At 42.5% G+C, this 25,660-nt stretch overlaps 2 protein-coding genes across 5 annotated transcripts in view; both read left to right on the forward strand.

Annotated features, from left to right (window-relative positions):
• Positions 1–6,947: 6,947 nt before the first annotated feature.
• ZFAND2A (zinc finger AN1-type containing 2A) lies at positions 6,948–10,260 on the forward strand. 3 transcript variants are annotated; one of them, XM_026116079.2, is made up of 6 exons: positions 6,948–7,126; positions 7,733–7,827; positions 8,490–8,621; positions 8,839–8,990; positions 9,586–9,675; positions 10,103–10,260. In XM_026116079.2, the coding sequence occupies exons 1-6, from the start codon at positions 7,072–7,074 to the stop codon at positions 10,110–10,112; spliced, it is 534 nt and encodes a 177-aa protein (XP_025971864.1). In that variant the 5' UTR covers positions 6,948–7,071; the 3' UTR covers positions 10,113–10,260. The 3 variants fall into 3 exon arrangements, with proteins under 3 accessions (XP_025971864.1, XP_025971863.2, XP_025971865.2); XM_026116078.2 differs by lacking the exon at positions 10,103–10,260 and having other exon boundaries at positions 9,586–10,096; XM_026116080.2 differs by lacking the exons at positions 6,948–7,126; positions 10,103–10,260 and adding an exon at positions 7,133–7,294 and having other exon boundaries at positions 9,586–10,096.
• A 2,880-nt stretch (positions 10,261–13,140) lies between these two features.
• C14H7orf50 (chromosome 14 C7orf50 homolog) overlaps positions 13,141–25,660 on the forward strand; it is a 133,803-nt gene continuing 121,283 nt past the window's right edge. The window contains exons 1-2 of one of the 2 annotated variants that reach the window (XM_026116098.2): positions 13,141–13,223; positions 15,081–15,210. In XM_026116098.2, coding sequence (XP_025971883.2) covers positions 15,082–15,210 — 129 coding nt within the window. In that variant the 5' untranslated portion in view covers positions 13,141–13,223; position 15,081. Of the gene's footprint in view, positions 13,224–13,248; positions 13,393–15,080; positions 15,211–25,660 lie in introns of those variants that run through there. The other variant, XM_064520206.1, reaches the window with a different exon arrangement.

Genomic DNA, 25,660 nt, shown 5'->3' on the forward strand with positions numbered 1-25,660 from the left:
GCTGCCTCTCACGTCGGTGCCGGCTCAGCTGCCGTCTCTGCTCCTTCCTTTTGGCTATTTTTTTTAAATTCAAAACCAGCAAATCAAATGCCTTGATCCTGCTGATTTTTGTTCCAAGTACATAGCGGTATTGAAGAAGGAAAAGCCTCTTTTTTCCTCCCTGCCTGGATGCTCTGAAAGCGGTTTGGTGCACAACAGGTATCAGACAGGCAGTGGGAGGTTTGGTGGGTTTTAGCTCTAAAACACCCAGTCTGCTCTTCCTAGTAGGCCTGAGGTTTCCTCTGGAGCGCTAAGAGCTGGGGATTAGGAGCACTTGTTCTCTTTAATTGAAGAAGTTTCAGCCTACAAAGCAAACCTTTTTCAGTATAACCCAAGGAGGGAATTTAACATACTTGTACAGGTAGGTATCACAGAAAATTAACCAGTAGATGAGGCCTTTTGCAGTTTAGTATGTCATTGAGGAAGGGGGTTTTAAAGCAGACACTCCACTCTAGAATAACAGAGCTCGTGCTGGTATAATGATATCAGTTTAAATCTGTCAGTGTAACAGCTAACGCTCTTCCACGAAGATGAGGCCTTAGGCATTTAGCAGGGATTTGCAAAGGAGCCTAAGGCCTGATATACACTTGAAACTCTATGGGATTTAGGTGCCTAAATGCATTAGGCTGCTCAGAAAATCCCAGCCTTTGAAGTTAATATAGGCACTGAGAAAAACCGCCTGTCCTTGGCTGAAGCAAACCTGGAACAGCTCAAGGAGCAGAGCTAGGCCAGCTTGCATCAGCCGGGGACCTGGCTGTCCGCCGCTGTGCTCTCGCTCGCGTCCCCATCCCCTGCTGCCTCCTCGTCCCCTTCCCATCTAGACCCAGCCAGGCAACAGGAGACAGCTTCTAGCAGAAGCAGCAATCGTGCAAATCAAGCGCCGCTCAAAATATCTTAATACATCAAACACTGCTCGGGCACCCCAGGTTTGGGCTGTCTTTCCCAGGGTGCTTGCAGGTCCGGGCTAATGCTACCGGGAAGGCAGTGGGTACTCTGAGCCAGGCCACCGCTGTGCACCTGAAGGAAAGCAACGGAGGGTGGCCACCAAAGGCGATGGAGAGGCTCCATTGGAGTGCAGGTCCAGAAGAGCTCATGCCTAATGTCTTCTGCCCCTTCCTAATTGCAGGATGGCCCTCTGAACCATTTCAGCTTTAAGTCCTCCACCTGTTGTTTGCTCATATTCACGGGTGTTTGCTTGCGTGGAAATGATTCAGCCTGCTTTACTGGAGACATCTACCTTGTGAGTGTGTATGAAGAAAACGTTAAAAATGCCCTTTTTATTGGAAAGAATCTTAGGGCATTGAAAGTTGGAGAACTCATCTTCGTTATTTCTCTTTAAAGTTACTTATGAATTGAGAACTGCTCGGCTCATATTTCTCTTTTATTTGGCATTTCCCCAGGCTAAAGTGTTGTCTATCTTACAGATTAGGTTACTTTTTATGGGGTCCCTGCTATTACATTTCACCTCTAACTTTGTTAGTTTGTGTTTTATATTAAATTATGTTAAATAAAATGTGCAGCTCAAGGACATTTTTCAGCTTCACCCTGAAATGAGGTTCTTAATGCTGTTTCTGGGTCTGCCCCTGCAGCCCAGCCTGTGGCGACAGGATTGGCTGTGTAAGAAGGGCAGCAGAGGAGGGTATGTGTCAACCACGGGCTTTGTAAGGCGAAGCTGCAGAAGAATCGTGCCTGCAAAAACAGTCGGTTCATGTACAGTGATTTTGGACGCATATCTTTAGAAATGGGTTCTAATAATATTGACATCATCACAAGATAAGATCCAGGACTAGTTAAATCACAGCCTCGTAACTCGGTGTTCCTTTGGGGATTAGAAGAAGTCGCTGAGCTGTCACTCTAAAGCTGATCATGGGCTCGTTTAACTATGTCATCCCATAAGACAGTCCTTTCAATTATGTCAACCTGTCTGCTCTCCCTAGACTCTAATTTTAGAGCAGCAGTAGCTAATATTCTTGGAAAACTGATCCGCCTCTACAGATCTCTCCTCTCCGTCTGCTGCTGTTAACGGAGTATCCTGTGGGGAGATTGGACTGCTTTACTTCCCCTCCTGTAATAAACCTAATAAAAATAGGTACCATTAGGTTCCTTTGTGTGTGGTCTCTTTTAAGACACTTATCTGAGCCATGTAATGGAGATGTCACGTCTCCTCCGCAGAGGGATCTGGCAGCACCACAGGGTCATTGCAATAAAAATAAAATTCAGTTTAAAAAGGCTGGTACAAAATTATGAGCCGAAAAGAGGGACAATGGGATTGGAGTTCAGAGACCTGAAAGAGGTAAACGTGAGCCGGTGTTACTGTATGTTAATGCTGCGGTGGTGGCTCCACCGCCGTGACGCAGAGCTCAGCTGCTCCCTGGTCAGGGGCCGTGAGCACCCACAGGGGATGAGGAGGCCACTGCCCTCTTCCCACAGGTCCCCACAGACCAGGAACCTGCCCGTGTCTGCCAAATGGAGCCCGGAGGAGCTCAGGGCACACAAGGGGAAGAGAAGGTAGATGGACCCAGCTTGTCTCAGGTATGGGCATGTCTGGGGGAGCACTGTCCTGCCAGCCATATTGCACCTTCGCGGGAAGGAGATGGACCTTGCCTGGAGAGATGAGCCAGAGCTGACAACAGCCCCAGCTCCCCAGGAGCCACCTGACTCCTTGGGGTCTCACCCTTGCGGTGGTGATGGCTGGGGAGAGAAGAACTGCTGCAAACTCTCTCAGTGTAACAGAAAGTTGGTTAGGAAACACCCCCACGGCAGAGGGAATTTTATTTTTCCATCGTGTCCACCATGGCATTCAAAAGCAGCAAGGACTTTCTTCATCTGCCCTATAGATCTCCAGACAGCTGCCTCGATAGAGGGGACAGGGAAGGCCTTTGAGGCACTTCTCCGCTCTTGCCAGCCTGGTAGTCCCTTTGGCTGGGCTGAGTCTACCTCAGCTATTGCTTCTCCGTTTTTGACCTCTGCCGGGCTGGAGTGGTGATGGTGATGGACAGTGGTGTGTGAGTCTGATGCTGTCAGAGGATTTTCTGTTTCCTGCAGACCGTTTCTAGCCTTCTCCAAAATAATGAGTCTTGGAGGCCCTATTTGAAGGATCAGTCATCATAAAGCTGAGGAAGAACAGGACCCTTTTCTGAGCTGTTTTATTCCCCCTTTAGGAGGCAGTGAGCGAGGCATGGGGGTGGTGGGAGGGAGCACCACGGCAGACCGTGCTGGTGAGGTGGAGTGGATGGTGGGGTTTAACCTCACACAGAGCCACCAAGAGACCATCCCAGGCTCTGTAGGAGAGGAAGAGAAGGACAAAGCCAGAGCAGAGCCATGGGACAAGGGAAAAACAATGAAAAGCCCAAGTAAAACCAAGCAACCTAGAAAAGAAGGCATAAGAGGGAGGAAGGGGGCAGAGGGACCATGCTGCGCCATGGTAGAAGGGAATGGGGTCACCCCACCCATCCCATTCAACAGACCCACTGCAACGGCAAAGCTCAGGCCTTCCCTTTGCAGACGTTAAATAAAATGCAGACGTGGCCACATGCTGCCACAGAACGATATCGCCCCCAGACTCCAGCAAGTTAGTTACATATAGCTTTCTTTTCACAAATCCATGTTGGCTGCCCCTAATCAAATTCTGCTTCTCAAGCAATTTCCCTTGCTAATTCCTCCTGAATCAGTTCTAACCCACCTATCCCCCTTGTCGCTAAGCTAGCCAGCCTCTAATCACATGCTGCACTGTGTGATCCTTCCCTGAGTAATACGGGGTTCGGCACTTTCCTCCAGTTCTCAGCCGCCTAACCTGTCAGGAGCAAACTTCTAAAAATATCACTAAAGACCTCGGCTAATTTCTAATCCTCATTTCTATTAAGACGGCTGCCTGTATTATATGGGTTTCTAGACTTGGGATTTACAGTCTTCCTTAAGAGTAGCTAATCTGTGCATAACCATTTCCATTGTTATCCGTACACTAACTCCTCCCTTCCCTACCACAAACCACAATCCCTTTCTCAGCAGCGCTCCAGCCTGCAGAGCAACGGAAGCCAACTAGCCAACGAAGATGCTGGCCTCTTCCTCCCTGCACCGTCCACTCCTTTGCTTTTTGGCAAGCCTCTTTGGGGAGATTACTGGGGCCCCGGTCCTCTTGGTCCTGGGTAGGTGCTCTGTGTGAGACAAATCGGACTGCAAGCTCAGTAGGGCATGTGATTTTTTTTGCGTTTTCCCAAGTTCTTGAGTATTGTATAAACACTATCACGTAGCTAATGTATAAATGTATAATGGAGCTAAGGTCTTGCCTGACGGGGCTTCCTATTATTGTTTATATTTGGATATTTTTTGCTATTTCCTATTTCTTTTTAACTCTCCTCCCACCACACCCCGCAACTGGCATAACCAGACAGGTCAGAAGAACAAGCAAAGTGGGTGAGAACGCAATGCTCTGACTGTCCACCCACAGCGGACACTAGGTAGCTGGCTCAGCTCAGTCAAAGGAAACTCTTTTAATCATGTGCCATTAGCCGAATGAACCTGATGGGAGACCCTGTACTACTGTACTGTCAAGTACCTGACAGGTCTGTGTGCTAAAAGCAGCAGCAACGGCTGAGACTCCCCCAGGACTTGGAGGGCTATCAGTGTTTGCATCGAGCTCAAACCAAGTGGTAGGTCTTAATGGGAGGGAGCAGAGAAGCCATGGCCCACTGCACACCCAGCCCACTCCCTCTCCTTGGATCATCCCAGGTTACCCAGAGAACCTCCACCTCCTACTTGGTCACGATTGCCCATGGCTGCCACATCCGACTGGATCAGCAGAACAGCAGTGTGCAACGTCTGATGGAAACATCTGCCACTGCAGAACTCCTCCAGGACACAGCCAGGCAACAAAAGCTCTCTCTAGCTTACAAATGCAAACCAGTGCCAGCCAGGTTCTTTTGATTACTAGTTATCCAAACACGATGAGGAGAGAAGAAGCTGTTTAAAGTCAAGAACAATGCTTTCTTGAGAACAGATGGCCAGGGACACTTTTAAACTGGAAATCTGAAGATGTCCTCTAGCCACGAGAGCAACAAGGCTGTGGGATAGCCATTTGGTGGGAGTAGACTGCTTTTAGCATAAGGCTTGGTTTGTTTATGAAGGGGATTACATGTTGTAGTTATTTGTCTAATGGAGGCCTGGATTTAATGACCCAGGTCTCTTCTCATATCGGTCTCCTAGGTTTCCAGTGCTGCTACAGACATGCCCAGCAGCAGGGCAGGACTCAGCCCATGGAGCACAGCACTGCGTTTTGCACTGCTCCTGGACCTGAGCTGGTGTCTGCTCATGGGGCCGTGCCACCCCTGGCAGGCGTCCCCAGGGCGCGTTGTAGGTGCTCCAGCACACACGGGACACTGCCATCCAAGGAGATCCTGTACCACAAGTGCCATAGAGAAGATGAAATCAGGAGTTGAGGGCTTTAAATGAGGATCTTCAATAATTTTCTGGGTTCAGGTGGGAAAATTAGTATGTACGAGAAGGCCTGGGAAGTGGGTCTCATAATGGGGTATCATTTAATACAGCAAGGCTGCACTTTCCATGTCAGCCTGCAGCGTGGGGCATGTGAGTGCTACGTGTTGGGGTGACGTGGGAGATGGATGACTGGCACGTGTCATTCCCATACGTTGACAGAACAAATTGGCCTTTCCGTCCAGGCCACCACACGCCTGCCTGAAGCTCCGCTTCCATCTCACAGCCCCGCTGCTCACCCGAGCCGTGTACCAGACAGGGAAGCTGGGTACGTGCAGGGAGAGCCGAGCCAGAGTAACGTTTTGTCATTTCTCAATCTAATAACAAATGTCGTTAAACAAATAGTCCTCACCTCCTTTGCACAAGGCAAATATTATTATATCCATTCAAAGCATGGCAAAAAGATCAACATTTCTAAATTACACCTTGATCTTTGGTTGCCTGTTGTAACTCTTGGATCAGCTTCCATTAAAGTGAGATAAGCATTTGAAAACAGAGCTCAATCAAGAAACTTTTAATTTAATTGACTTGTGCAAAACCACAGTTGCAGCTGATGCTTGTCTGCTCAAATCAGTTAGCACATGCTGAAATCCTGCAGCTGGGCCAGGATCTCAGCCCGCTGTGACAGAACCTCCCCCGCCCCCTCAACCAGCTGAGCTAATGGATTTATTTTAAAGTTTCGAAGCAGCACGGATTAAGCATTACAATCTAGAGGGATGGTGCAACAGTCTAAGCCGTGATGAGAAAAGATTATCTAGGAATGAAATTGCAAAAGCCAAACGGCTGAGACACTCCAGCATCATCTGGAGCAAACGCATCCTACATGGCCTTTTTGGGGCACTCTCCCACAGGGCCTTGTCCGAGATGGCCGTCTCCCACGGGGGGCTGCTGGGGCTCACACCCCAGTACAACCGGTTGTTAACAGCCGCGGGTTGCTTATGTCCCATGGAAGTTATTATCCCCAGGGGAAGCAGGAGAGGCCTCTGTCTTCATCTTCACCCACTGTCCTCAGGGGCATCCTCACCCCCATCCCCAACTCCTGCCTTTCCCTGTGCCCCATCCCCACCCCCATGCCCTTCCTCAGCCCTATCCCTCTTCCTCAGCCCCATTCCCCATCCCATTCCCCCTCCTCTTCCTCTTCCCCATGCCCATTCCCCATCCTCAGGGCCCCCCCATGTCCCTCCACCGCCCTCTCCATTCCCCGCCCCCCCCTCCCATGACTCAGCACGGCCCCCGGCCGCCGATTGGCCGCGTTCCTGGCTGGGCTCAGCAGAGGGCGACGGAGGGCGGGGGCACCATTGGCTCGGCCCACCGCAACGTCATCCGGCACGTCATCCGCGGCGGCCGGCACGGGTGAGAGCGTGACTCAGGAGGCAGCGGGAGCGTGACTCAGCACGCAGGTGAGCCGGAGGGTGAGTCAGCGCCGGGGGCGTATAAAAGCGGCGGCGGCGGCAGTGTGGGGGGCGCGCGGAGCTGGGCCGGGTCGGGGGTGTCGGGGTTGCTGGTTGGGGGCTGGTCTCGTCTGGAGCGCGGCCGCCTGCCATGGAGCTACCGGACCTGGGCGGGCCCTGCTCGGAGCCCGCCTGCCGGCGTTGGGGTAAGCGGTCGCCGTGGGGCTGGGGTCGGACCGGGTGGTGGTTGGGCGCTGCTGGGGGCTCTGGGCCCCCCGGGTCTGGCTGCGGGATCACCTCCATGGTACCTGCTTACAGAGCTGAAATCCTGTGCTCCTGACTCTTCCTGATAAGCCAGATGGTGAAGTACTTGGGTTAGTAATATATTCTGATGCTTTTTCTGTAATTCTTCTTAAGTAAGTCTAGTAATAGCAGAGCCTGAAATACTCTTCTGGTATGTTATTAAAAAACCTGTCTTTAAAAAAAAGAATTTGGGTTTGGGCTGAGACTTGTAGCTTCTGACTAATGCCTCACTAAAACTTTATGTATGCTAGAAACTGTTGGGATATTTATGGCTTGTGTTAGTAGTCTGGTGTTCCTTATCTATGGATGAAAAGGAAGAAGGAAAACTTGTCTCTTACCTGTTTTTAATATTCCTGAGGAATGAGCATACTTTCTTTGGAGATAACTGGGTTCTGATTAGACAAAAATGAATTGTTTTAGAATTTATTTGTGGGGTTTTCTTTACAAGTACTCTTGTAAACTTCTTTACTTTGCACCATGAGAATCTGTTTTCTCTTTAATTTCCCCAGACTTTCTTCCTCTGAAGTGCAATGCCTGTGGGGAAGCTTTCTGTAAAGATCACATCCGATATGATGACCACAAGTGTAGGTCTGCCTACAAAAAAGTAAGTTTCTATGTGACTGCTAGTGACTGACACTGTAGAACTGTTAAATCATGTATAAAGGCTGCTTTAAAACTTGTCCTTTCAATAGAAGTAGATGAGAGAATGACAAGATATAACTTAATGATACAGCTGAACTTGAAATGTAGAGAAACATTTTCTGAGTTTAATACAGCTAGATTGTAGTTTCTTTCACTTATGCTGTCTCTTCCCAAAGAAGTGCTCTTCAATCAGTAATGTAGTGTGTGGTCTAAAACTTTCTCCAGCCCATGCCCTTTAAGTTGAAGGCCAGCAAATGCTAAACTGCAGAAGAAATAAATAGTGGAATAAATGGGGTTAGACACTGTTCTTTGGCCCATACTTGGGCTTTGAAGTGTTCAAAGACTCTAGATACAGTTTTAGGCTCTCTGGAATTAAAGTTAAGTTACTAAGTGTTTTGAAACAACTTTATTTGGCAAGGCACTTCTAATGAAGATTTTCATCTTCCTTTATGAAAGATATCTGCTGTAGTGAACTCTGCATGTGCTGAGAGGAGTTAAGAGTAGTTAGTAAATTACTAAAATGCAAAACAGTTGTGAATGCACTTTCTTCCTCTTTTTTCTCCTCCCCATGGGTGATGGCTAGAAAAAGAATTGGGTTGGGCTTCTAAAGCTTTGTGTTCTCAGAATGCGCAGGTTCCAGTGTGCCCACTGTGTAATGCACCTATCCCAGTACGGAAAGGGGAAACACCAGATGCTGTGGTTGGAGCCCACATTGATAAGAACTGCAAATACAATCCAGCTCAGCAAAAACAGAGGGTAAGGAAACTTTTGGGATCTGAACTGCCTGCCTATTGCTTGTGGAGTTAGGTTCTTCACTGTTTCTGCACATTCTGCTGTTGAGAGCAAGGTGGACCTTGCTCTATTTCTTTTTAGTTCTAAAGACACCTGAGTGTTGTACCTCAGCTTGGTTGTTAATTGGGAAGCTGATTGCAGAAAGCCAGCAAGCATTGCTGACTTAATGTCCTCTGTTTAGATCTTCACAAACAAGTGCTTAAAGCCTGGCTGCAAAAGGAAAGAGCTGATGAAGGTAGTCTGTGAACAGTGCAATGGAAACTTTTGTATAAAACATCGGCATCCTCTGGATCATGACTGTAAGGGGAGCAGCCACCCCATCTCCAAGGCTGGGTAAGCTGTACTTATAACAGTTTGTTTAGCTCCAGCTTAAATTTTAGAGCTAGTAACAGTGGTGGGTGGGAACCTCTGGCAAATAAGGAATCCTATCAGTTACAGGATGGTACTTCATCAGAATGCTGAGAAAGCATAGCAAGAAGAAATAGTGACTATTTTACTGAAGTACTTTAGGCCTAGTCTCTGAAAATGTGAGCTAAGATAAAAGCTGCTTGTAAAAAGTCTTCCCAGAGCTTTTTCTGATCTTACCTAATTTGACAGCCTGACTCTCACAAAGAAGGTGGGTGCCTCATGACTGAGAACAGGCACTTCCAACTCAAAGTACTCTTTGGGGCCTGGATCTAAATATTAGAATCCTAAAGTCTTGCCTAGAAGCACTAAATAACCAAGAACATGACACTAATCAATACTTTGCCAAGCAAAGTTTAAGCTTAAAGTTTGGTAATAAACTTTTCTCTTGTGGGTGGATGTACCTTCCTTGCTCCTTGCAAAAGGATTAAGACTTGTGTGACAGTCTATTTTCCATCCAGTTTAGTTGTTTCTATTGGCAGTGTGCTGAAGAGATGCTGAGCCTGGTTGTATTTCTTTGTAGGTATGCAGCTCTGATGAGAGCCTCTGAAACTGCCTTAAAATCAACAGGAGTAATTGGAATGCCCTCTAATGGGAGTCTTCAGCACAACAGGTATAAGCTGCAGCATGAGAAAAACCAAGGATGACTTAAATAGTCTTGTGTCAACACACTTATGAGTGCCACTGTTAGATTTGTGTATTTGTATCTGCTCTAGAGTTGGTAGCTGGCCTTTGAAGAGTGTTGGGAATGCAGTGGAGGAGATCTGACAGCATAAGTTTCTTTCCTCTCTGTACTGTAGCAATTAAAATAGCTATATAGACACAAGCATTAGGACATTGAATTCTTATTGTAACAGTAGGCTGATCTTCCACTTGCTTGGCATGAGGCCTGGTCAAGCTGTGGAAAAGTGATATTTCAACATAATGTGGAAAAAAGCATAGCAAGCATCTGACTTAAATGGCCCAAACCCTTCCCTGCAAAGGTGTATATCCTTGTGTCTAACAGTGTAACTCCTTTAGTGTATTCTTATGTCTTTCAGATGCAGATAGAAGCTGTTCACACATGTGGATCAAAACTGTCTACTTCTAAACTAATTTTGTGTAAAGTTTTGTTACCTTTTCTATGGAAATAAGGGCAAGTTACTTTTTTTGTACCTTTGTTTTGTGCATTCAATAAAGGCTGCCTTTTTCAAGTGAACTCTACTTGTTCCTATAATTGGAATAAGAACTATAATACTACAAAAAATAAACTTGGAGGAAATTGGGGGAGGATTGTGGAAGAAGACTAAAAGTAGGATGAAACACAGCCAGCTTTGCTTAGGTCATGCTAGGTCTGAACTATGAGTCTCTTAAGATGGAAGTCTGGAAGACAAGCTTACTTTCCCTTCTCAATCCTTTTGGAAATGGATTGGCACACAAAACTGTCAAGTAGAATGCAAACAACTTGTGTCAAGCTGAAGCCTGCCTTATATATGCTGCCTCTTGGTTTCTGGATGTCATTGGAAGTATGTGATTTATAAATCCATACCTAGTTTTCCTTAGGCCCTCACTGAGCAATTCAGTGAAGGGTAATGCTTAGAGGCATGCAGAGCATAATTCTTCATACTTTATTGCCCCTTAAATAGAGCTCTAGAGTTGGAGGGGGGTGGGTGTGTTGCAGCTGGGGTAAAAAGGAAGACAGAAAAAGTAGCTATTAACCCTTTTTCTTTTGCAAGCAATGAGAATGAGCCTGAAATACAGCTCTGTGTATATAGGTTACTTTCCCTGTCTTCCCCAAAAGCTGCTTCAAACAAGTGAAGACATATCTATAGCATATCTGTTATCTTCATCAGCTCTTCAAAACTGCATGAGCATGCAGCTGCTTAGCTTGGGGGCTGAAAGCTGTAGCTTGATGAAGTGGAAGTGTGCTGTTAATGAACAATGCTAATTCCCCACCTGGGATCTAAGTAGACCTCTCACCCAACTAATTGTGAGAAAAATGCCAAGACTTGCTGATGATGTTAGAGGGTCAAGACCTCAATTTCATGTGTCATTGGAACCATTCTTCTGTGCACAGTGGGGCTGGTAGGCTGGAGTGTTGGCTTTGAACTAACTGAAGGGTAATTGCAGTCCCTTGAATCACCTGCAGCTATGAGGTTTCCCAACCCAATTCTGCTGAGGTGGGAGAAACAGCAGTTTGCATAGCAGAGAATACTACATTCTTTAAGTGATAGCCCTTTTACCAGGTAAAAACATTTAGTAGTGTTTGGGTGCAGGTACAACTGCCGTTAAGGTATATGCTTTATACTACCTTGAAGCCTACTATGGTTGTGGAAAGGTTTCTGCGTGCTGCTTGTTTTTTTCCTTGAAGAGTCTTAATCCTTAGAATACAAATGCTGCTCAAAGAGGAAGTGTGGATTTGTGGTTGTTCACAGGAATAGTGTCTAAGTGGTCAGTGCTTTGACTCTTAGGCCTTTTAACAGAAAGGGCAGGCATCATGTTGTAAGTTATGGCCACCAAAGAACAAACAAATGTACACTGTGCTCCATTCAGCTTTGGCCCAGTGTGATTTCTCCTTACCCAGGGATAAGTTTTTGGAAGATATTAAAGCTGTTCTCAGCAGCTGATTGGTTATTCCTGCACTGGTGAAGCACTCTCTTCTAGCTATGCAGAAGGCCATAGCTGGACTAAAGGGACATGTGAGGTTGGGAGGTACAAGGTGCTACTGCTGATTCTGTGTAATCTCATTTTATGCTGTGTCACAGTCTAAATTTGATAGTATCTGTAATACTGTGTTTCACCACAGGATGTCACAATAGGATGTGTAATATAACAATCATTGTTCCTGGCTGTCTAAACATAGAAAACACTGCTTTCCTTATTCACGCTGGAACAGAAGCTTAAATTACAAGTCTAATTTTAGGTATCACCTCCAACTGATTATCCTGTGAGCTCTACCCTCATAACTCAGTATTTTGCTCGAGTATTAAGATTCTTATGCTCCTGCTGTGTTTCTGTGTATCAGACCAGCTGCTGTGCATCCCTCTGAAGTGGGAAGGGTTTTGCAGCAGTGAGCAGCTCCTCACTGTCATGTGAGGCACAGAGCTCAGCCGAGAGCTTCTGCTTTGCCTGGCAGCGATGGGAGTGGGTGAGAGGACTGATAGCCCGTGGTGCTGGGAGGAGGAGGAAAGGAGCAGCAGAGGGGGTGACACCTGGTTTGGATAGGAGAAGCACAAAGAGGTATGGAGGTTTACTTCTTCCTATAGGTGTAGATAATGATACTGGGAGTTGTTACCACCAATATCTGCCACTACAATTAGCTGCTACTGGGGTCAGAACAAATGAAACCTGAAAAACTCTGGATTAGGTTGTCATGAAAAAAAAATGCTTCATCTACGTGTTTGTCTTCTGTAAATATTCTCGCCCTTAAAGTTGCCAAGGGGAAGGGTTGTGGAAATGTTTGTGCACACAGTGAATATTTATAGAAAATGAAAATATGGAAACTGATAATTTTCCTGGAAACCTCATCTGAGATGTTTTCTCATCCACCCAAACCACAGCATCTGTCTGCTGCCAGTGCGTCCCCTCAGACCCGATCAGGACAGCAGATATTGCTGTTTCAGGCACTGGACCTTCACTGTCTGCTGGCTAAAATGAGTAGCATCATTTTCTGGAGAGCTGCCAGTCACTGCATTGGCAGCTGGCACGGCCCCACGGGAAGGCATGTGCTTCTGGTGCCTGCTACGGCCAGCAGCACTGCAGGCTGATGGGTGGAGACCAGTCAGGCCCTGGATGATCACTGTTAGGCCTCAGGATGATCCCTGCCAAGGCTGGGTGGATCCATGTCAGACCCTGGATGATTCTCACCAGGACCCAGGTGGATCCCTGTCAGATGCTGGATGACTTCTGTCAGGGCCCGGGGGGGATCCCTGTCAGTCCCTGGATGATTCCCATCAGATCCGGGCTGGATCCCTGTCAGCCCCTGGGTGATCCCTGCCAGGCCCGGGCGGATCCCCAGCGGGGCGGGATCACCTAGGCAACAGCGGGGCGGGGCAAGCTCTGTGGCCCCACCCCCACCTGGGGGCGGGGACGCCTTCCTCAGGGGGGCTCTCGGCGCGCAAAGGTGACGTCAGGCGTGTCTCCAGAAGCCGGCCGGGCCATCCTCAGCACGCGCAACTCACGGTGAGCGCTTAAGTCAAGCGCCGCTTTCTATTGGCCATTTAGGAGATTGGCATGGCGATTGCCAACCAGGCTCCGCCGCTGGCTCCCTCGAACCAATGGGAGTCAGGGGGCGGGCTGCGGCGCCAAGCGTGGGGTTCAGTTAAATGTGCCGAGGAGGCGGGTCTGAGAGGTGCGTGCGGGGCGGGGGCGAGGAGAGGGGGGTCCCCGCGGGGCGCCCCGGCGCGGTCGGGCGCTCTGCCCCTCCCCCCGCTGTGACCGTTAGGGGCCCAACGGCGGCGGGCAGCGGGTCTGTCTGCGCCGCTGGGCCCTGCCGGGGCCGCGGAGGGCGCTCGGGCCGCAGCCGCCGCCGCGGGCGGCCTGGGGGCAGCGGCGTGCCCTCGGGGGGCTGCTCCCCGGCGTTGCTGCTCCCCGCCCGTGCTCCCCCTGCTGCGAGCCCCCCCCTCCGCGGCGGCCGGCGGTAGCAAAGCCGTGCGAAGGGGACGGCGATCGCTTGGCCGAAAGGAGCACGAGTTGGCGGGAGCGGTGGGGGCTCTGGCTTGCTTGCGTCGTTACGGAGTAGCTCGTGTATAATGTCGAAAACGGAGACAGTAATGCCGCTTTTCCTGTTAAAGATACTCTGGCGGCTTCTTGTGAGAGCACCTTATTTTAAAAAAATTGTTATAAGTTTACTAATCATCATCCTTGAATATATTGCTGAATAAAAAAGAACACAAAATTACTGTTTTTTTGTAGGGAATCAGCAACTAGGTGTTTCCCAAGTGGTGCCTGCTCGTGAGTGATATTTCCCTGCTCGGTGCCTTGTAACACCGGCTGGGTAGCGCATGGCTTAGCAGCAATGTCCCTAGTTCAGATACCATGGCAGCAAAGGTCTCCTAGCCTTGGTTCCCTGTTACTCTGCCAGGTGGCACAGGAGGTTCCTGCCCATCAGTCATGCTAATTAAGCTGTCTGTAAGAGGGTCTACCAAACTGCATTTGATGATTATTTCATCTTTCATGCTATACTTTAAACTAAATTTCTCTGTCTGAGCTAACTGTTGGTTTTCTGTTGCTATAGAGGAAGTAATTTGTGTTGAGGGGCTGTTGAAAACTCCTTGAATCTGGGCTGCTATTAGAGAAATAACATTCAGCTACAGTCTAGCATGCATTTACAACTAGACCTGTCCCTAGCTGACTTCAAAACAAGGGTTTCTTGCGGTTCCTGCTGTTCACCTTCTCCCTTATGTCTATGTAAAAGGAAAGACAAAATTGGTGAGATGTAATTCTTTAAGCGTGGTTTTTTTCACAATACTCTGTATGAAAAAGAAAAACTTGTAGTATAAACAGAACTGACTGTTTAAAACTATCAGTTTAGTAATAAAGTAGACATACTGTTTGCTTGTGGGTATGTACACACATGTATATTAAAGTTTTGTTAAGGTGTTTTGAGAAAAGGTGGATCTGACTGGTGTAATCTTAATTGACTCTGAATGTATTAACAATTGACCAAACAGTTAAATGTGATGCATGATAACCTGCAGATATCACAGCATCGTTTATGGGTCATTGCTGCGACAAGGGTCAGTGAAGTGTTTTTTGTGATGGGATCTGAGAGAGGAGAATGAGCTAGGCCTTGACTCTTCTATGGGAGAATGGCATTCTAGTTTTAGAGTAGCTTGCCTAGAATGTATTCCTAAGCTGAAAATTCTCCCAAACAGATTGCAATTCAGCGCAAACAAGTATTTTCAAAGTTAAATAGTCAGAAATAGGTCTTGTGCTAGTGTAATTACAGTATAGGGTCTGCCTGTCTCTGAGGCTGTGACATTTAATATCAAAAAGAGGTTCTTGGTAGTTTCTAATTGCATAATAGTTCTATTTTAGAATGGCAAAAATGAATGTGGAAAACAGAGAAACGAAGAAAGAAAAAAGAAAAAAGCTAAAGCGACGTATGGCCCAAGAGGCACAGCTAGAATCTGAAGCTGAACTGAAGAAAAAGAAACAAAATCTGGAGGTACCTTCTCCCAGTTTTGACTGTTTAATTCAATAAAATGTGGATATATTGTTGCCTATGCTGTGACAAGTTTAGAGGTTCAGCACTGAATTTGAATGTATCCTCTAATTTAGTTACAATGATTCCTTGAATGTGATATACCTAGAGTGAAAGTTAAAAGGAGAAGGTAAATGAGGCCAAGATCTCAAGGTGTGTCTGGTTTTGAATATGATTGCAGCAGCCAGAGTACATGCTCTCTGTGTTGAGTGCTTGTGTGAAAGATAGAGGATGGGTGAGAGCATGTGGGTGAAAGGGGAACCAAATGGCTTTAAGCAACTGTCATATGGCAATATAGGCGTAGCTTAAGTCTTCATGTGATCCCGAGTGGTTGGAAAAATATGAAAGATTTTTCTATGAAAAGCCTGTTGATTTTGGAAAGAATGTCAAATGGCCAGAAGGTGTCAGCAGTCTCTTTGTAGTATGGAACACTTTATGAATTAATTTTATGGAAATGAAATTAGCAATATGGAGATGCTGTTTAAGTGAAAACTCCATTTCCTTTCTTTCTGTCCCCTGTCCTTCAGTTATTTCACTGAAGTGTTTCTGCTAGCTTACTAGTGTACCTTTTTAAGGAGGAAAAAAGTGTAAGTTTATTCTGGTGGGAATGGTAAATAAACAGGGCATATCAATTCTGCTCTTCTGAGTGGTTAATGTAGAAGGTGGACCAAAGAAATATGAAGTAGTTTGGCACTATAGAGAAGTGGAGAAGGAAAAGCAAAGTTTTTCTCCTTAGGAATTCTTGAGGTGATATTAGGCATGGTCCTGCAAAACACTCATGTTTCCTGGCCTAACATAAAATAATTTGAATGCTACTTGCTGCTTTCATTTATCATGAGATGTACAGCCTAGTGGAGATCATATAACTAAAAACTAGTATTTCTTATTTTATGATTAGATTTTATTAAAGCTCATTTGGCAAGAATAGTTTTCTGAGAGTTTGTTCATGCGCATGTGTAAGTATCTCTAACTATTACCTTTAGAGTTTGTGAAGTGTAACAGAAGAGAAGCTATTGGTAGTAGCTATTCAAAGGTCTACAAATTCTGGAAATTCTTGCCGTTTTGAAATAAGCAGAAATGTTCCTAGATGAAGTAAGAGAAGAGTCTGTCTCCATCTATATCAAAGCAAAAATAGAAAATCTGGTATTTATAGCTCAATAAGGGGCATGTTTCTCCTTTCTTTGTACGTGTGTATTATAGACTGCAGGTTTACAGGAATATAATTCAATTTTAGCAAGATAATTTTCTGGGAAAAAATGTGTGAAATTGAAATGTCAAAATTAAAATTTTATTGCTGTGACAATGTGTAGCATTTCATGTAGAAGTGAAAAACTCCAAGTAAACTTCAAATCCTTAGAAAGTGGGGACTTTTTGGACTGTTCGATGTCTTGTGATAAGCTGACAAGAACACAAAAATTAGTTTTTGTGAATCTCACAGTCTGTAAGAGTGGAAGAAAAGGCAAATACTTAATGGAAAGCAGAATCCTTAATCCTATCATGGAACATCACTAGGCACAACAGTCCTTAGAACTGTAGGAGTTGGTGTCATCTGGTGCCTTAAACACGTGTGTATTGCTACTTTTATGGAATACCATATAAGGTCTATGACAAGCCATTTCTTGGCATCAACTTTATAAACTGTAACTGTTGATAGTAGAAAAGCGTAAGTTGGTAGACCACATTTTTTCTTTGTTTGAAATGGTTGTTGAGAGTGAAAAGTGCTAGGCAGATCTTAATCAAGTTTACTTCAGAAATGGTAATTGACTATGTCAGCTGTTTACCATTTTATGATTATTACTCAACATGTGTACTCCCAGCTTTACATAAAATACTCAGTTCAGTCAAAACCAGTTATACTTTAAAATGCTATTGGTCATCAAACCTTGTCAGCATGGAAGTTGTAGTAGAAAACAAGATAAAACTGCTTTGTGTGAAGGTTTATACAGAAAGACTAGAAGAAGCACTGAGACTGCAGAGTGATGTGCTCAGTTAGTTTGAGTACCTACAAAGAAGAAATTTGGAACAAAAGATTTGGACAACTGCTGAGAGTGTTTATTTTGGAACCTTGTTTTCTTTAAATTTAATTTTTCCTCTGTTACTTAAAATCTATCAAAGTTCCAGCTTATTTTAAATATTTTTATCTACAGAAGTGCCTGAAGCATGCTGACTGGCTCCTGATGAGCTATGATTGCCTTTCAATGCAGTAACCGAATTAAACAAAACTAATTTTTTTGGCATCCTTGAAGCAAGAATGAATAGGACCCAGTTTCTTCTGAAGAATCTTGTATGTGATGGAAATAAGTCAAAAGATAGCTCTAGAACACTGAACTTCAGATATATAAGGCATTGCTTTTGGTAGGGGAGAGGTTTCATGAGTTCATTAAGTCACCGTACTTACCCGTGATTTACTTTTTTTTCTATCTTAGTAGAGCACTTTTAGTCTCTAAAGTGAAAAATGTAAATCTCTAATTGATTTTTGTTGTAGAGCTGCAGGAGGGCAAAGTAAAAATGTGTCTTAAGTGGCTGGATTTAGTGTTACATTGATCATTCTTTCATGAAATTTGTTTGAAAAATTCTCAGCAGCCTAAGACTAAAGCATGTTTCCTTGGAACAACTTGACCTTTCAGGGTAATCTTGATGTTTTATTGATTTTTCATCTGCTCACTTTCTTCTGTTTACATTAAATAGCAATGAGCAACTTAGGTCCAATATAAATGTTTTCATGAATGATCTTAGAACTGCACAGCTCTAAATGACATTTCTGTAGTGGAGCCGAATGATACAAATTTTTAATCTTTATTGAACTTTGTGTTTTTTTCTGACAGATTTTCATAACGTTACTGTTTTATTTAGTTACTTGGCAATAAGCCCATATGTTTTTAACATTGATTTTTAAAATGTCTAAATATTAGTTTTGCTTTTTTTTTTTATGATTTTGTAGTTTGTCAACATACTCATATTTTAAACCTTGTTATACTTGGAGATCATTCTTTGAATTGTCCCATAATAGGGGCATAAGGAAAAGAAATTTAAAATGTGCAATCTAGACTGATGATCCTAAGTTAAATAGTGGCTTCTTAAAATTAAACCTTTTGGATGGACCTTGTCTCATCAAGTTGATTTTATTTTGGTTCTCTGAAAAGAATATTTACAGTATTGCTAAAGAATAATCTTGAAATAACAGGAGGATTAAAGTGCTTGTTAGCAATTACCTGTCTTTCTTCCATTAAAGGATTTATTCATCCTTTAAATTTTTAGCTGCCCCAGTGCCACACAGTTTATAGAAGGAGCAGCACTGACATGGACAACATGTAGGCAGGGAACAACAAGTTGTGGTTGCATTGTTTATGAAGGCTATTTGAGTTCTATTGAGAATGACCTTACTGTATCAAAGGATCTCTTAACCTTGTAATTTCAGGGTAGACCCTGTTTTTCCAGTGTTGTTTTCAGAGCTACAGACTTCCCCCTGAACAGTGAGAAATTCTTCCAGAGCTGAACAACTATTAGGCAAGACAAACTCAAAATTCATAACCCATAGAAAACAATATTTATTTACCATTCCTTCCCAATTTAGTCTAGCAAACACTGTAACCTGAAGTAAAATTGAGTAAGAGGCAATCAATAATAAATAAACCAATCAGAGCATAGAAATCAATAAGCCCAAATCCTGTTTTGCCTGATTGAAGGGACACTATGTTATTTTAGGAAATGGTCATGCAGTCAATAGGAGTATTCTTGTATTCTCCTAGTCATTATTTTCAGCATTGCAAATGGTTGAAGGAGGAGGAATCAACATTTTCCCGAGATAAACGCAAAATCAGTGGGAAAGGAATTTAATTTTTGAGATTCCATACAAATAGTACAAACAATGGCAAATAAACAAGTAGCTCATAGTGTTTCTTTAATCAGAGGGCTAGTGTGCAGGTGCCCAAACAGTAGGATCTGTTTACTAAATGGAAAATGGCAAAATTAGTAGGGAGAGCATTCTTCTGTTCAGCCTTTTGGGGGTTATTGCAAAGGCCCATGAAGAGTTATTAAACTAGTACCACAGCAAAGCAAGCCACAGAAAATGATTCTTTAAAATCATTGTTTAGATTGTAGTGGTGGAACACCTCATTAAAATTATGTTGTTTAAGCTGTGGAGATAAACATTTTGGCAGAAGCTTGGTGGAATGGCTAAGAATGCTACTTTGATAGTATCTAAAATGCTGCTTGTAATCAGGTAACTGGGATAGTAATTTGAATGTTAAATGAATCCCAACCAGGCAAGGCTACAAAACTTATCAAGCAGATAGCATAAAGCTATCATCTGCAACTGTATGTATTTCTTTGGCAACTCATTAATTGATACCAAAGCGTGTTGTCAAAAATGAGTTGTAGGTGATTTGCAGACAAACTCAATGTCTTTTACTTTTCCATTAATTTATTATTTTCTTTAATTAATAAGAGGCTTATCTTGTAATCATCAAAATAACTTTTTTCTTTTCCCTTCCTGAAAAATGCTATCAAGTTACAACTTCAGCTGTATTGTTGCAGAGTGTTCTTCTGATTTCAGATGCCAATATGTAGCTGTATCCTTACTTATATACAAAAACTTTTCAGAAAGCACTTGCATTGCAACTCTATCAACTTTTCCTGCATTTGTTTACTTTCGCATTGCTGTCTTAATCTGGTGTTGTATGCTTTAGTGTCATGTCTGTTTATTAATATTTTTGCTTAAAAATGATGTAGAAAACCAGTCTTATATGCTGAAAAAAAGAAAATAAATTACTGAAAAGTTCCTTTTATTTAGCTTAGGCCTCCTAAGATAAGAATCTGACCTTGTACTGCTTTTTGATCATTTTGTTTGGATCTCTAACATGCAAATTGAGTTTTGCCTTTCTTAGGAAGAGATGACACAATCTTCCCCCCATCCCATTTTGATCTAAAGGTACATCAGCAGTTAAGAACAACCTTTAGTTTACTGGAGGTATCCATTTTAACAAATCTCTTTTTTGGTGACAAAGGTGGAATGATAGCGATTTCTGAAAATGGTGAAGGTAAATGTCAGTACGGATGTTGTTAGTCTGCTTGTTTTGGTCAGTTTGTAATTCAAGTGTTGAGTCTGCTTCTCTTTTCTTTGAGTTACCTTTCAATTGAATGCTTAGCCTTGTTCTATTTGTATTTTTTTCCGCTTGCACCAAGAGACAAGTTTGCTGGTACCCATTGGCTTTTGATTGCCTCTCTACAAGATGGTCTCCTGACAGTTGGAAAAAAATTACACAGATATGGTACGCAGGCTGTAAATTCATTTGGTACTTATGACTTAATGTGTGGGATCTTACTTGGTTTTTCTCCTTTGTTAATATCTCAGCAATATTTTTCAAATTAGGAAAAAGTAAATAAAAAAACTTGGAGGGCAGCTGCTTATGGGACCGAAATGTTTGTTTCCTGCTAACACTGTTTCCTCAGAATATCTATCGAGTTGCTTTAAATTATTTTAGTAAATAAAGTGTACATTTATTTATTTTTTAAAACTGGTAAGTTTCATTGTGACACCATATAGTGTTTATAGATAATACTAGGCCTTCTGTAAACAGAATGTCTAAGATGGTACAAAATAGTGTCTGAAATACGGATATGCATAGATTAGGCTGAATAATTTCACGTTCCTTTGAAAATTATTTTTGTAATGGTAGGAATAAATTTCCCAGGAAAGAGCATTCACAGCTGGGAAAACAGTTGCTACTTTGAAGATGGTTTTCCCAGGCGAAAGGCTCACGTCCCCAACTGTGTTTGGTATAAACAATATATGGTGTATTTCTTACTTTTGTTTAAAGGAATTGCGCATTCTTCATTACATATTAACCAGCAAAAGTTTCATGCTAATTCTGGGTACTTGCCTTAATCTGTATACATTTAGATTTAATTCCTTTCTTTTACTAATATCACCAGGATATTAAAGTGATGGCGAGTTTGGTGAAGTACAACAGTCCCTTCTTTGCTATAAAGAGAGGAAATTCTTCTTTCTCTTCTTCATACTCAGCATTTCCTCTCAGTTCCCATTCTTCTTAGTAGTGAGAACTTTTCTTGAGTGTTCTTTTTGGTTTCCAATATAAATTCTTGCTTTCGTGACTTAGTTGCAAACATTTTCACTAAACTGAAACTCAACACAGGATTCCAACTGGTGGGCTAAAGTTGCCGAGTCAAGTTGTTGCTCAAGTAAAGAGCAGAGGCTAGGTCTGCTTGACTGCATGTCACCCCGCTCCAGTCAAATGAGAAGACCATATTCTTTGTTAGTTATGGGTGTTTTTTAGTAGTATGTTAATATCTCTGAATTCACAATAGAGAGTGGTATCATAAATGAAAATTGCTGAAAAGGGCCCAAATTATTTAATATGGAAAATTGGGCACAATACTTAAAAGTATAAATTCAGGAAAAAAAAGTCCCCTTACATATTTGAACTCTCAAAGCACATTCCACTTGGCAAGAAATTAAGTTGCAAACTTGAAAGGCTAAGTGTGCTACATTCTGGTATATGATAAAGAACAAAGAAATGAGGAAAGAGGATTACTCTGGATAGGGTTTGAGACTAGGAGGTATATATAGTATAACACAGTAGTGCAAGACTGAATCTTGTGGATTTATTCCTTCCTGCTTATTGCTCTTGATACAACTTTGTTAATGTTAATTTGTTGGAAAGACTAAAATGGCATAGAGTTGAATATTTAAAGTATGTTAATTCTAAAAAGCAGCAGTTTTCTGTGTCCCTGACAGAATGCACTGCTTTTTTTAATGATATGGAAGTCTAGCATAAGGATTTTTTTTAGGTATGAATGAACTATTGTGCATTGATAGAATTATCTTTAAAACCAAAAACCACTTTGGAGCAAGTAAGAGGGGGATGGTGGCTGCTTCTGTAGTATGTATAAGAAACTATAATTTTCTCACTTGAATTTTCCTCCTCCAAACTACCTTTTGTATTTAGATTCAATATTGTGAACGACATGAAAGATCAGTATATATTTAACATTTATATTATTGAACAAGTTACAGAGTAGATAAAACAGCTCTTAGACATTAGATCAAAGCTAAATGAATTCATACTTACAAAATGTTTACATCCAACAGCTAATTAGAACAGAAAGTTAGTCTTAGGACGCTTAGAAGCTGCCTCAGACAATGAGGCTATAGGGTATGAGCATGAGAATAGCTGACAGGGGAACCTCTTACCTGAAGAACCAGGCTCCATCTTTGAATGCATTTACCTGTTTCTAATTGAATTCCATGAGAGTTCTCTAGGACATCAAACGGAAGAACATTGTCCAATGTTTTATTAAATTTTTCAGTATTATCTTAAAAATTTGCATCTGTGAACTAGGCTTTTGCAAACAGCAGATATACACAGGGAGAACAGGGCTCTGCTTCTACAGTGTTACAGTTTGAAACATGTCAAAACTGCTTAGAGAATGTTCCAAAAAGTTACATCTGGATCACTTGAAAAGGAGCAGGGGGTTATATAAAAGAGAAAATCTTGAGCAAGTGGGTGAAAAATACATGCTTTTAATAACTGGCATTCTATCCTAAATCTACATTTTTATGTACCAAATAATAAATAGGAGTTATTCATATTTACCCACATGTAATATAACTAGGCAATTACAGAACTGTTATATTGAACTGTAATACAAAGCTCATTGAAATCAATCATGGCCTTTTCATAATTTGGGGTAGACTCTGGAGCCTTTTTGTTACCTTGTTGACTGGTTCTGTTTTCTGGTTATCTTTGAAATAGGTGAGGTTTTCCCATTTCGTTAGGAAAGCTATATCTTTCATAGCTAAGTGTATGCCTGCACCTATAGCTGTTTGGGATATAAGCTTGTAGCTCTAATTTTTCTAAAGGCTTTATTTTAATAAACTTGTTTTGTTTGTGGTAAAACTGTTTAGCATGTTTCATTGAACATGTTATCTTCTTTACAAAGATTTGTCTAGATTGAGTCATGGTCTAGTTTGGGCTTAGACTAGCAGTAGCCAGCTGCCCTGATTCTATAGGTCACACAATAAAATCTTCTGGCCAAAAGGTCTACAGCATTGAGAGTCAAGAAGAACAGAAATCTAGCAGGGGACAGGGAGAGTTTTCCATGGATCCTCATGCACCCCTTGTGGGCTGAGCATGCATTTAGGTTCTGTGTAATTCGATGTTACCTTTAGCAGCTCCTTAGCCAGCAAGCTTGCACTTCTGATTGCATAACAACTTCAACGGTGTCATGCATCATCAGTCATCTTTACATTAGAATAAGAAAATGACGTCATGTTTTTCACTGTTCTAAGAGTATGATCTGTTTACTATCAAATGCCCATATCAAAACAATAATTAAGCTTTTAATGATATGAGAGGTAATCCTTCTGACTTCATGTATTTGAAAGCTAAGAAAATTTATAAATTCAGTTCCCATAGGCATCATTATTCATTATCTCTGTCTTGCTACTCAGCCAACAGATGGCTGTTTGAAACATCATAACTAGCATTTGAGTGAGCCTTTTCTTTTGTTTCTCTCTCAAATTGCTGTGTGCACCTCACTTGTAACTAAGCACTGGAGCACAAGAGTTATAAGCTTTCAATAGTCAGGTAAAAGCTATTTCCCCTTTATAGTTCTGAATGGAGGGAGAATGGAAAGAAGAAAATCTTATTTGACATTATATTACTGTTTCTATTCAGAGAACACCCAGGAAAGGAAATGTTTTTGCTGCCGAGGCGGAAAACAAATCCATCTCCACCACTATTAGGCAATTCTGCCATTGAGCTCTTTCTGTCAGAATAGCCTTGACTCCAATCTTCAAGGATAATTTAACAATACTCCAATAATGTTCCTGTTTCTCTAGTATGTCTTTTTTCCACACGGTTTTTCTGAAGTACTTCCAGAAAGCATATTCTATGCAATTTGAAAAGGTTTTAAACCTTTTCTGTAGTTTTGCTTGCTGGGGAAGTGAGTTGGGCTGTTTAAGCAATGTTGCTTTGGAAAAGCTTCTGCTGCATTAAATGTTTAGCGTAAGTATATTTTAAAAAGTTTTGGGTTTTTCTTTTTTGATAATGAATAATTCAGTAGCTTTCTAAGTTTAGAACTTGGAAAAACTACTGTATATACTTGTAGAAGAATGAACAATTTGAAAAAAACAGATTGGAAACTAGGATATGGTTTTATCACTGGAGTTGAGTGACTTTGCTGATACCCTTCAACGGCTGTTCTAAACAAATATATTGCACAGTGAGACTTGGACAATCTTTAAGGCTGCTGTAGTGTAATTCACCGGATGTACATAAAGTAACTGAAATAGCATATAAGAGACTGAGTAGAAAGTAGTGAGCTGATGCTGCACTGTCTTAGGTCCTGAGAAGACATTGCTTTTTTGTTGTCATCTTGGGTGGCTGGGTCAGTATGCAGCTGTTTATTCTTAGCTTCTGGCTGTGTCATACTACCATATGATGGAATGGAAGTCTAAAAGGAAGCCAAAAGCCAAAGGCTAAAAGTTTAGTGTACTGTATGTCAATGTGGAATAAATAGTTTGGACAATACCACTGAGGAAAGGACATCTAAATTCAAAAATCTGAACACTCTTCATTCATATTTATAATCTGCTGTGTTTGTCTTCAGAATATAGTACAGGGCATGTATTGTAGTGTACTTCCCTGACAGCAGACCTAAGAGTATACAGACAAGATAGTCTGTATAGGTCTTAAAAATGACACGTTTGCTGTCATCTATTGTTGCAGATTCAACATAAAAAAGATAAAGCACAGTCCCAAGGTGGAAATGGTTTATTGGTAACATTTATTAAATAGAAAAGGAAAAATAATAATTTTTTCTTGAAGTAAATAGTCTTTGAACAAGGAATGGCTAGGTCTAACTGTGTAGTGGTGAGCTGCTGTAGATGTTATCAGTACTGTGAGGGTGAACTTCTACTGCAAAGATATAATTCACAACAATGAATTTGGCCCCATGTGTTGCTATGACAAAAGTCCTAAATATGTGTCTGATGGCCTGAATGGGTCAGGTAAGACTTTTGGAGTTGAGGGGAAAGATAGTCTCCCTTGTCTCATTTTTCTTCCTGTGAAAAATCTCAGTAATTTAGCCCTGATTAAGACTTCAGGCTACTTCAAGAATATCTAAAACATCAAAGAAGGAAGCTGTCCCTAGTTATATGATAAATATCGCTATAAACTCTAAACCCCTCTCCTCGAACCCTTGCTCCCCAAATTAAAATCAAACGCTTGTCTTTGTTGTTTTCATTCAAAATCAAACCTATTCATTGTGTCACCTTTGCAAATAACTATTAAAATTCAAACCTGCCTTCTTCATATACTCATTTATTTTTCTACTTATGTATAAACAACTTCAAATGGAATTAAATCATAATCAGGGTTGAACTCGACAT

Source organism: Dromaius novaehollandiae, chromosome 14 (genome assembly GCF_036370855.1).
Source record: "Dromaius novaehollandiae isolate bDroNov1 chromosome 14, bDroNov1.hap1, whole genome shotgun sequence".
NCBI classification, from domain to species: Eukaryota; Metazoa; Chordata; class Aves; order Casuariiformes; family Dromaiidae; genus Dromaius; species Dromaius novaehollandiae.